Below are 12173 nucleotides of genomic sequence, written 5' to 3'. Positions count from 1 at the left end.
TCTCGACATAAAAAAGGTGGGATGCTGAGATCTAAAAAGATACAAGAGATTGTTGTAGTGGTAGAAATTCTGCAATTGAATCTTTGGAAAGGTTTAATGATTTGCAGTGGTATGGATTTCTTAAAACACATTATTTGTACACTTGTAGTAAACTCCTACATGGTTAGTTACCTGGTTAAATGTTAAAAAGGTTATCATATCTTAAAAGTTTGAAAAGTAACTTATTGTATTAATCTTCTTTCCTGGACTAACAATTCTTTTAACTCTTTTCTAGTGATTAGTATAATCATTATTTTTAGGATTATCACAATAAGGAAAGATAATCAATATCTTTCAACGCTTTCCACCTCACCCAAAAAACATATTACAGACACAAATCTGCTACCTCTTTTTTGCTTGGAGCAGCAGATTGTAACCACTCCTCACCAGTGGCTTGGAAACATGACAGAAGCTGGAGAGCAAAGTGAAAATCCTCAGCCCACACCATTAACATTTATCAAAGGCAGACATTATACACAATCTCCTATATTCACCATTTTTAATACACTCAAGGAAAATATTTTTATTTGCATTTCAGTATTTAAAAATCTTAAATTAATGAAAAGGATTTCATAGCTAAATTAGCTCAAGTAGACAGAAAATATATATTTATTTCCCCAGCTGCTATACATCAGGTCCCAAGACAATTTTCCTAAGCTAAGCGTTCGCTAATAAATTTACCTCACACATGCACCTTAAAGTGTGGCCTAAGTTTAGTCAATTAAAGTCTGGTCCCTGTCACACAGGCGACAACAACCACAGCAGAAACCAATGAAAATAAAATGTCTGTCAACATCTGAAAAGGGAAAAGACAAGTTCATGTTTTGGATGTAAATTCTCTTGTCAGTATCCGAAGAATCAGATAAATTGTTTGGGTTAGACTCCGCCGCAATTCCTAAAGACAGGTCAATGTTTCAAATATAGACCCTCTGTCTTGATAAAGGAAAAGCATTAGTAGGCTTGCCATCGGCTGTATTGGCCCTATACTTTTGCTTTTCCTTATTAAACCTTGACTCTCCACCCACCTCCTCCTTTGAACCCCCCCCCTTTAAAACTGACCCCTTTCACAAAACATTTAGTCACATGTTCCAATTTCTCCTTCTTTGGTTCTATCAATTTTTGTCTCATTATGCTTCTGTGAAGTACCATGAGATGTTTTCCTACATTTAGTGTGCTATTTAAATGTAAGTTCTTGTCGCCCCTTCATGGCCTTGCACCTTCCTCTCTCTGTAGTCTCCTCCAGCCCCACATGCCTCTGAGATATCGGCTATCTACTAATTCTGGTCTCTTGAGCATCCCCAATTTTAATCGCTCTCCCATTGGTGGCCATGTCTTCAGTTACCTAGGCCCCAAGCTCTGGAATACGTTCCCTAAACCTATCAGCCTCACTATCTCACTTTTCTCCTTCAAGACATTCCCGAAAATCTACCTCTTTGTCCAAAATTTTGGTCATCTGACATAATATCTCCTTATGGGACTCGCTGTCAGGTTTTGTTTTATAATGCTCCTGTGAAGGGCATTGGGATATTTTATTATATTAAAGATGCTCTACAAATATAAGTTGTTGTGTATAAAGCTGCAGGAGGATGCAAAAATTTGTGTGAAGTAGGGATCTGAAAGTGAAGACAAGGATCTGAAGGGACACAGTTTATAGAAAATGATAAGTGTGCAACCTCGTGTAGATGAAAGCATAGGCTGAAGTGTTTGGAAAAAGTATTACATATGAACATACCAAATAGGAGCAGAAGTAGGCAATTCGGCCCATTGAGCCTGCTCTGTCATTCAATAAGATCATGGCTGCTCTGTATTATTCATTCCACATTCCCATCTACCCCTGATAACCTTTTATTCCCATGCCTAACAAGAGCCTATCTACCTCCATCTTAAAGATATTCAATGACCCCACCTCCACCACCTTCTGAGGCAGAGAATTCCAAAGTCGCACAACCCTCTAAGAGAAAATAATTCTCCTCACCTCTGTCCTAAAAGGGCGCCCCTAATTTTAAAGCAGTGCCCCCTAGTTCTGGACTTACACATAAGAGGAAACATCATTTCCGCATCCACCTTGTCAAGATTATTCAGGATCTTATATACTTCAATCAAGTCATCCCTCACTCTTCTAAACTCCAGTGGAAAGAAGCCTAACCTGTCCAACCTATCCTCGTAAGATAACCCACTCATTCCAGGTATCAGTCTAGTAAACCTCCTCTGAACTGCCTCTAATGCATTAACATCTTTCATTAAATAAGGAGACCAAAACTGCACACAGTATTCGAGATATGGTCTCACCAATGCCCTGTACAACTGAAGCATAACATCCTTAATTTTATGCTCAATTCATCTCGTAATGAAGGATAGCATTCCATTAGCCGCCTTAATTACTTGACTCATTTGTGGAGCATAGAAGCAGGGTGGAGGGCATTTAGGAACTTAAAGGAGCTCCATCACTAGGGGGAGGTGGTGGTGTAGTGGTATTGTCACTGGACTAGTATTCCAGAGGCCCAGGGTAATATTCTGGGGACCCGAGTTTGAATTCCACTATAGCAGATGGTGAAATTTGAATTCAATAAAAATCTGGAATTAAAAGTCTGATTTTGACCATGAAACCATTGTTAAAAACCCATCTCGTTCACTAGAGTCCTTTAGGGAAGGAAATCTTACCTGGTCTGGCCTACACGTGACTCCAAACCCACAGCAATGTGGTTGACTCTTAAATACTCTTAAAGATACAAAACAAACAAACAATTCCCAATGGACTCTGTTTGCTCCACCCTTACAGGTCGTGTGTTCCAGAATTTAACAACCCTCTGTGTGAATTTTTTAAATATCATTTCCTCTCTAGTTCTTTTGCTGATTTAAATCAATAACTTCTGATAACTGACCCACTTACCGGAAGAGGCAGTTTCTTCCTAATTTTTCTATCAAAACCCCTTTTGGTCACATCTCCTAATATATCTAGATATAAAAATGTCCTGCTTCAAAATATCTCCCTTACTTTTTCTTAAATGCCGCCTGAACAAGGGCAATCAGAGATAGGCAATAAATGCTGGCCTAGCAGTGATGCCCATATCCCATGGCTGAATTTAAAAAAACTAAAATCACCTACTTTCACCTCCATACCATCATCTGTTCCTGTCCTTGGCCTCTGTTCATCTGCTGCTGAAACCCTCATCTATACCTTTGTTGCCTCTAGATTTCACTATCCCTAGCTGGCCTCCTATCTATCCACCTTCATAAACCAGATCACATCCAAAACTCTGCTACCCATAAATTAACTTCCAAGACAAACCTTCAGACTTCAAGCATTTGGTCACCTCTCCTAATATCTGCTTATGTGACTTGGCGTCAAATTTTATTTGATATTGCTCCTGGATGTGCCTTTGGACATTTTACATTAGAGGTGCTATATAAATGCTAGTTGTTGTGATAAGGTCATGGAAAGATGGTGCACAGCAGTGGTGGAGACAGTGATTGAACAGAAGCAGTGTCTCAGAGGTTAGAAGACACTCTGGTTTCCAGAATGAATGAGAGGGAAGAAATACAGATGGGATCAAGCGCCTTGCAGAGATTCTGAACTTCCTTGTTTTGAATTTACTTAGATTTTATTAGAATAATAGCATCTTACAGCACAGAATCAGGCCATTCAACCAATCTTGCCAATGCCAGCTCTATGAAAGAGCTGTCTAATTTGGTTCCACATCCACCCTTTACTCCACAAACCTGCAAATTAGAGCTCTTCAGTACATTTCAAATTGCCTTTTGAAAGTTCTATGTCAACAGGTTGATAATCAGACTGTTAATTAGTCCAACACATCTCCATGGTTCCCCAAAGGAACAAAAATGTTTGTGAAGATGCAAAACAAACAATTTCCAATGGATTTTTTTGCTCCACCCTTGCAGGTCTTTTTTCCAGAATTTAACAACCCTCTGTTTTTAAATATTATTTCCTTTCTAGTTCTTTTGCTGATTTAAATCTAATGCTTCTGCTTACTGACCCACTTGCCAAAAGAGGCAGTTTCTTCCTAATTGTTCCTTCAAAACCCCTCACAATTTTGAATGCCTCTGTTAAACCTCCCGTTAACCTTCTCTGCTATAACTGAAGTTTGTCATCCTTCTTTAAGGCCTTAATATCCTTCCTAAAGGATGGTGCCTAGAAGTGTTCACAGTAGACTAACTGAGGCCTAAATAGGAATTAACATAACATCCTTGTTTTTGTATTACATTCTCCTATTGATAAAGCTAAGTATCCCAAATGTTTTCTTAACCTTTATCAACTTGCCCTACCATCTTCAAAGATTTTTGACCATGCACTTACATATCTCTGCTCTACTACCCCCTCAAAATAGATTATACTGCCTCCACTTGTTTTTTAACCCCAAATTTCACACTTATCCACATTAAATAATGTCTGCCCGTTTCATCAGTTTGTCTATGTCCTTCCAAAGTCGGTTACTATTCTGCTACTTGTTTGCTAAATTTCCAAGTTTTATATCATCTGCAAACTTTGAAATTGTACTCCTTCATATCCAAGTCCAAGTCATTTATATGAAAGAAAAATAATGGTCCTAATACTGACCTCTGGAAGTTCCTATGATATATTTGTCTCCAGTCAGAAAAATCTCTATTCAACAGTACATTCTGCTTCCCATCCACTAGCCATTTACATACCCAAGTTACCACCCTCCCTTTAATTTTACGTTCTTCTATTTTCTGACTAAGTCTGTTGGAGAAAATTTTGGTTCATTCAGGTCATCATGTCAGGCAGACAGTTGTCATGTGAAGTGACAGCTTTTGGATTGATGGAGGAGGTGAAGCTGAGTGTTATGTATTGTGCGAGCCAACATCATGTTTATATAAACTTTTATATTCTACACCTCTTTCCATTATTCCATTAGCAATTATAATGGGGTTATCCACTTGAGGTGTTGACTTGTTTACCTGGCCCCACAAATCCCTCTGCTTTTTTCATATCACAAGCTATTCTTTAAAGTATAACTTCTACTTTTCTGAAAATCAAATTATGCTATCTTGCACTGGCACTGAATTTGATCTGCCACTTTTATTCCATTCCACCACCTTATCAGTTGCTGACAGCTGCCGACTTATCACAGGTTGTTTAAAACCAACAAACACCAACAGCCTATATATCCTGGCGGGTATCGCTCCTCCTGATATAAAAAGAACAGTAGCCAGCAAGAAAGAGCGACTCCGTCAAACATCAGATGCGAGGCACCCTCTACATGTTCATACGCCTACACCCAGTGGCCTAAAGTCATGGAAGAGCTTCATGAACAGTGTTGTTCCATTACAATCAACCCCATCTGAAGCCCGCATTGCCTTGTGGAAAGACCAGCTCGCCAGTCTCGAACAACCCCCAACGATGGAAATTCTACCGGATGAAAGCCTTCCCCCAGGAGCTAATTGCAACTGGGCAAGCTGGAAGTGCCTTAACAGACTTAGGACTGGTGTAGGTCGTTCAAAGGTGTCACTAAGTAAATGGGGATATACAACTTGCCCGACAACTTGTGAATGTGGAACTGAGCCACAGACTATGCAACATCTCCTGCAATGTCTATCACTAGAGGAACCCTGCACTGTTGCAGATCTTGCCGAATTCAACAACAAGGCGCAAAAATGTGTCCAGATCTGGCTGGGCCATGTATAGACTGTCCGTGGACACGATAAGAAGAAGACCTTATCAAACCCTTTACAGCTTCTTTAGATCCTCAGAATTATCTACCATATTTCCTATGTTGGTATCTTCAAATTTCAATTCCATTACCTCTAGCCTTATATCTAAATCATTTATGGACAGCAGCTATCCCAGAACAGAACATTTAAGGACATTTCTCCCTACCTGTAACCAATCTGAGAAACTGCCCTTAACTCTTACTCTGTTTTCTCCCTTCTAACCAGTTTTAATTCCTTTTTTCACTCTCCACCATAATCTGTAGCCTTTAATCTTCTCCAGTGTGGTATTGCCAAAGGCTATCTTTGATTAAGTCTATGCACACTATAACCAGTGCAATTCCCTTGTCCACCACATTTGTTACCTCTTCATACAATGTTTTGCAAGTATCATCTTTCTGTGATTGCTTGGTATTGCTCTACAAGGGGAATGAGGAAGCAAGTTGTATGTTATTGATGAGTGCACTGATGGTAAAATTGGAGAGAAGCTATAGGCCTGATGGGCAAGGGCTCAGTTGGGAAGAAGGCAGGAGGGAGGTCACAGCGATTACACAGTTGGTCTCAAAAATAACAGAACTCTTGATACATTTGCACAATAAATGATACACAACTTTCATGTTACATGAACAGAATATGTCTCATCCATTCCAGGAGCAAACCAGTCTCCTTCTATACGTGAAGGAACTTCACAAGCTACAGGACGGTAACTGACTGCAGCAGTCCACTGATTGATGATTTAGCCTGTGATGAGAGGCTTTGGACAGCAGGCTGCAACCTCCAACCAGAAGGGCAATTAGGGCTAGTAGGCACATGGAAACACAATAAACTCAAAGTTCCCTTCCAAGTCACACACCACCCTAATTTGGGCGGATATCGCCATTCCCTCAGGGTGGCTGGGTCAAAATCCTGGAACTCCCGACCTAACAGAATTGCTGCAGTATTTCGCTCAATCGGCTGTAACTGTTCAAGAGGAAGGTTTGCACCACCTTCTGGACAACTAGGGATGAATATTAAATATCAGCCCTGCCAGCCACGCTCATAATCCCAAGAAGTAATTTTCAAGTCCGTGTTCACCTTCTTTCAAAATACGTATTGCAGAAGACATTGTTGGGTGGGGAAGAAGAAAAAACTCAAATTCCAAAACTTCCTGTTCCTCCCTCTGTGTTCAAATCAGCGAGGCATTCCCCCTGAGGCTTCTAAGAGAGAGGCAGCACAGTGGCGACAGAGTTTGGGGAGTGGACTATCTATCACATGTCTGAGCACTTCCGAGATTCGTGCAGAGGAGTACAATTTAGCTGGCAGGTGGGTGCACTTATTTACAACCGGAAAGAAACTTCTAAGTGTTAAGTCTAAATATACGCTCCTAGTTTATCAGCAAAACATGATTAGATTTCTAAATTGAAATGTAAAAAGACGGCACAGCTGGTAATTTGGTAATGCTCCATTTACTTCTCCGTCTAACCTACACAAAGGGTGAAGTGTCATGAAGATTCAAGAGCCGACTGTTTCTAAATGTTATAGGTGACGTTAACATTTTTCTCGAAGTAAATATTGTTTGATTAATAAAGTGTCTGAAGTTAACTAATTGAACAACTCCTGTGTAATAGAGTAACTCTCCAGACCGCAGAATGGCGCAGAGCCCTCTAACCACCCACATACTCAACACAGCACAAGGCATCCCTGCTACTCATGTCGCTGTCAGTGTTTTCAGACTGGAAGACAAGGCATGGAGAGAGATTACAAGAGGGTAAGTCAGATCTAAACATTAGCGGCTAAAAGGAAGATTCGGTTAAAGGAGCACATGAGAGTAAAATCAGTTATTTGAGTTTTTTGTTAGGCTATTTGATCCCGCTTTTCCCTTAGTGCGGTGGAGTGATGGAAAGACACAACAGGAGACCTAGAATTATCTGTCATTATTCCACTTGCTAAAAGGGAAATTGCACCTTTACTGTTTGTGCTTGTTCCCTAAAGAGACATGGCTCTGTGTGCTGGCTTCCCATTTCAGTAAATCCTAGCAGTTTCATGAAAAAAATTCATACATACTGCTATCAGGATAAAGATTTAAAACGGTGCTGTTTTGGTTTGATTCAGATACATCACTTTTACACAACTAAATGTTATCTGATAGCAAAATCATACTGCCATTAAGAGATTAATTGGAGTGAACTCAACAATTGACTTCAGGGATGTTAGCCTTCCGGAATGGTGCCTGAACACACTGTTTTCAATTGTATTTATTGGAATGCAAAGGCTGCTGCCTCCCAGGTCTCCTCTAACAGGCAGCAACTCCATAGTAAACATGTTGGACTTGCTTAAGGCTGAAACCTCTTGGTGGCCTTACCATGTCTAGCAGGTTTACTCTGGGAATGTTGCTGGTTGTACAGGATCCACAATCAGAAATGCAATAGAAAAGTGAAGAGCTCATTCAGCAAGTGGCAGAAAGATATTCTACCTTTTCTTAAAAAAAATCAGCAAACTAATTCATAACTGATAATTTACCTGCCAATTAGCCCTTTAAACTTTACACATTCTGAATTTAATTCTGACTGCCAGTTCATCAATCCTGAATTGTATTTGGCAGTTTCTGGACACTGGCATGGACAGTGTTCTTGAACATTTTAAGATTCAGCATTTGGCTCTAGGTAGCCATTGACACATCGACCAAACCATCGTCCTCCAATGCTTCTTCATTGTCCAGCTCAGTGCAATTGCCCATCTCTCACTTTCACTCTCACTTATCTGATAGTAGCCAAAGCATCTGAAGTAAAAACTTCCACTCCCACTCCTGATCAATGCCCTCAATTCCCCAAGGAACTATCGTTGGCTCTCTTATCTTCCTCATCCACGTGCTGCTCCTTGGCAAAACGATTTTACATGTGGTATCAACTTTCACATGTACACCCAGCTCTATCTCTGGACAATCTCTTGTCAATCTTCATTGTCTGCTAGATGGCTTGTGCAATATCCAGTTTTGCTTCAGCTGCAATTTCCTCCAATTAAACCTTGGGAAGACTAAAACTACCATCTTCAACACCCATCATTTCCACCACATCTATGTAACTCCCCAGCCACAATCTCAGTTTGAATAAATGTTTGCAACCTCAGCATCCTATCGTATTGGACCACAGACTGAGCTTCCAACCCATAGTCTGTCTGTCATGATGACTACTTCCACTTGTAACATTGCTTCCCCCTGACCCTAATAGCCCACCTGCTGCTGAAATACTGATCTAAGCCTTTGCCACTTCAAGATTCAACTAGATCTAAGTTCAAAGCCAGCCTCTGTCCTCCAGGATCTGGATGGCAGCATGGGAGAAATGTAACTAGGGGAAGGTGGGGGTGCGTCAGTGTCTCAAAGCCTTGCCGATGTAGTTTAGATTAGTTTTTTTTGGACACTCTTGCTGGTATTGAGTTATTTGTTAGAAATGTCAAATAAAAAAACATAATGTCAAAATAAATCTTCAACTCATCCAAAATTCTACTGCCTATGGCCTATCTTGCACTAAAGCCTCTTTGCCCCATCCTCACTGAACTATTTTGTTTTTAGGCCCCCAATTCCTTACATTTGAAATTCTCATTATGCTTAAATCCCTTCATTTCCTTGTCCCTCTAGCTTGCCAACCCCCTCCACTGAATTCTCCAGTTCTCTGACTCTGGGTCCTTGTGAATCCCAAACCTCCATTCACCCTTTATTGGTGGCCCCACTCTCTGCAATTGCTGCCTTAATGTTACAGAGTCACAGAGTATACAACACAGAATATCATCCTTTTAAAACCTTTCTTGTTACCCATTGTGACTAGGCTTTTAGTCACTTGACCTAATATCTCCTCCTTTGGCTTGACATTTATTTTTATTTGCACCTTTTTGATGCTGTTCTATGTTGAAAGTGGAAGTTATTGGCAGTTTTAACAAAAATATTTTTTGACATATCAGGAAACCATAATCAAAGAACCAGTTTCTTGTCACTGCAACTTTTACCATAGTTCAAATACTATTGACAAAAATGAGCAACAGTGAACAGTAGCTTAATGTGCACTGTTTTCTCCACATTTTGTTCTTTAAAAAAACACCATTGTGTAAATGATAAAATGCCATTGGGTGATGCTTGTTTAAGGTGGAAGGGGGAAGTAATTGAGGCAAAATAATATTTCAAGGAGTCATCCCACAGAAAAAAATGCCTTCAGAAAAATGTAAGCAAATGTTTTGACTGCACTATGCAATTCTGTGTCTGCAGGGTTACAAACTCAGATGGCAGGTGCCCAGGTCTGCTTACTTCAGAAACCTTTGTTCCTGGGATATACAAGATGAAGTTTGCAACAGATGAGTATTGGCAATCGTTAAAGATGGCCAGTTTCTACCCATACATAGAGGTAATAACTGCACAAAATGTTGTGTCCAAGACTTTGGGCAGGATTTTCCACATCTGCCCTCTGCCCAGGATCTTCCAGTCCCGCTGCAAGTCAATGGACTTCTGGCTGGGGCACTGCCTCACCTGTGGCGGGTCCCACCCGCGACGTGGCTGGAAAATCCCAGCCTTTAACTCTCTGCATCAACAGAAACCTTGCAATACAGGAAAAAAGTGAAATTTATTTCTAATACACAACACTTACATTAGAAGGCAATGAATTATGTCTCTTCAAATACCTCTTCAAATAAAGTTAATGAAATAAGCATTGTGATAAGATTCTATTGTGTGACTAATAGAACCATCATGAGTACATTGTAATGAGGTGCATTGCATCTATCTAGTTGCAGCAAATGCTTTTGTAACTTTGGAATGGTCTTTGGAGCTTGATTTTTTTGCTGAAACAATTTATTTATTTTACAGGATAAGAGTTTGAGGTGTATATTTAAACAATTTTATAGGGATAATTTGACTTTTTGTGTGATAATATAAAACGGATAGGACTGAATCACCAGCCCATTTTACATCTCCCCATACACTTATTTCCATTTTGCATTATTGTACAAAGTCAAAATTACCTCCAGTGTTCCAAAAGCAAGGAATCTCTGACTGGAGTCTATAGCTGATCCTGTCTTATTTTGTTCTCACAGGTTGTTTTCAACATCTTGGATGCAAGTCAGAAGTACCACATTGCTCTTCTCCTGAGTCCCTTCTCGTACACTACCTATCGAGGATCCTAAGTGCCCTAACCTGCACTAATGTGGACTACAGATTCACTTTTAGATCCTTTATAATGAAATGTCACCATGCCAGTGCTTAGGTTTGAGTAATTTTTTTTTTAATGGGATGGGGTGTATGATGTTTTATTTTGTTACTCTTTAGAATAAAACAACTTGAGATAGAAATTATTGATGGATTCAAAAATGGAATATTGGCCTTTTTCCCCCCAACGGGGCTGAAAAAAATGAAGTTATGCTTCACTTGTATGGAACACTAGTTAAGCCTCATCTGCAATACTGCGTTCAGTTTTGGGTACTGTACCTCAGGAAGGATATATTGGCCTTGGAACGGCTGTTGCACAGATTCACCAACATAATACTGGGGCTTAAATTTTGAAGACAGGTTGAATAAACTTGGTTTGTTTTCCCTTTTGAATAGAAGAATGAAGGGTAATGTGATCAAGGTGTTTCAAACGTTAAACGGATTTGATAGGATAGATGTGCAGAAGCTATATCCTCTAGTGGTAAATGAAAAACAAGGCAGCATCATAAAATTAGAACTACGCCAATTAAGAAGCTTTTTTTTTATACACACAGGTTGGTAGATCTCCCTGCCCCCAAAAGGCTATGCATGCCAAAATGATTGGAGTTTTCAGGAGTTGGATGGATTTTTGTTAGATAAGGGTAAGCCATGATTTAATTGAATGGCTAGACAGATTTGAGTTGCTGAATGAAAAATAAAAAATACCTGGAAAAACTCAGCAGGTCTGGCAGCATCGGTGGAGAAGAGTACAGTTGACGTTTCGAGTCCTCATGACCCTTCAACAGAAGGTTCTGTTGAAGGGTCATGAGCACTCGAAACGTCAACTGTACTCTTCTCCACCGATGCTGCCAGACCTGCTGAGTTTTTCCAGGTATTTTTTATTTTGGATTTCCAGGATCCACAGTTTTTTGTTTTTATATCTGAGGTGCTGAATGGTCTATTTCTGTTCCTAACGTTCCTAGATTGAATGTAGTAGCAGTAGTAAACTGCAGAGACACAGATGATGAGGGCAATTTCTACCTAATCCCCCTGTCAGGTAATTGATGATATTGGGTGCAATGCTGATTTAATGACACAATGGAGAATAATATTTGATGGGATACACAATTGCCACTCCACCTGATCCCATGGGTTTCTGAACCAGTGAGTTAAAGTGACCCCCAGTGTCTTTTGATTTCTGTTGTGAAGTTATCTGAACTTTTATGCGGATTCCAGCTATTTATTCTGCACCACCTATTATTGAATTCATAGTATTTTTCCACTTAAGCTAATTCTTTAC

At 39.9% G+C, this 12173-nt stretch overlaps 1 protein-coding gene across 1 annotated transcript; it reads left to right on the top strand.

Annotated features, from left to right (window-relative positions):
* Positions 1-7201: 7201 nt before the first annotated feature.
* Positions 7202-10872, top strand: uraha (urate (5-hydroxyiso-) hydrolase a). Its single transcript, XM_041192056.1, has 4 exons — positions 7202-7248; positions 7335-7474; positions 9962-10097; positions 10783-10872. The coding sequence occupies exons 2-4, from the start codon at positions 7356-7358 to the stop codon at positions 10870-10872; spliced, it is 345 nt and encodes a 114-aa protein (XP_041047990.1). The 5' UTR covers positions 7202-7248; positions 7335-7355.
* Positions 10873-12173: the final 1301 nt, after the last annotated feature.

The sequence above is a fragment of the Carcharodon carcharias genome, chromosome 7, assembly GCF_017639515.1.
Source record: "Carcharodon carcharias isolate sCarCar2 chromosome 7, sCarCar2.pri, whole genome shotgun sequence".
Lineage (NCBI taxonomy): Eukaryota > Metazoa > Chordata > Chondrichthyes > Lamniformes > Lamnidae > Carcharodon > Carcharodon carcharias.
Note: the sequence above shows the minus strand (reverse complement) of the source record. Positions and strands in the feature narration are given on the sequence as shown.

Bases quoted from the DNA above. Each gene is read 5' to 3' on its own strand.
- uraha (XM_041192056.1), top strand. From the start codon at position 7,356: ATGGCGCAGAGCCCTCTAACCACCCACATACTCAACACAGCACAAGGC. The intron at 7,475-9,961 runs GTAAGTCAGATC...CTGTGTCTGCAG, and splicing joins TGGAGAGAGATTACAAGAGG to GGTTACAAACTCAGATGGCA. The intron at 10,098-10,782 runs GTAATAACTGCA...TTGTTCTCACAG, and splicing joins GTTTCTACCCATACATAGAG to GTTGTTTTCAACATCTTGGA.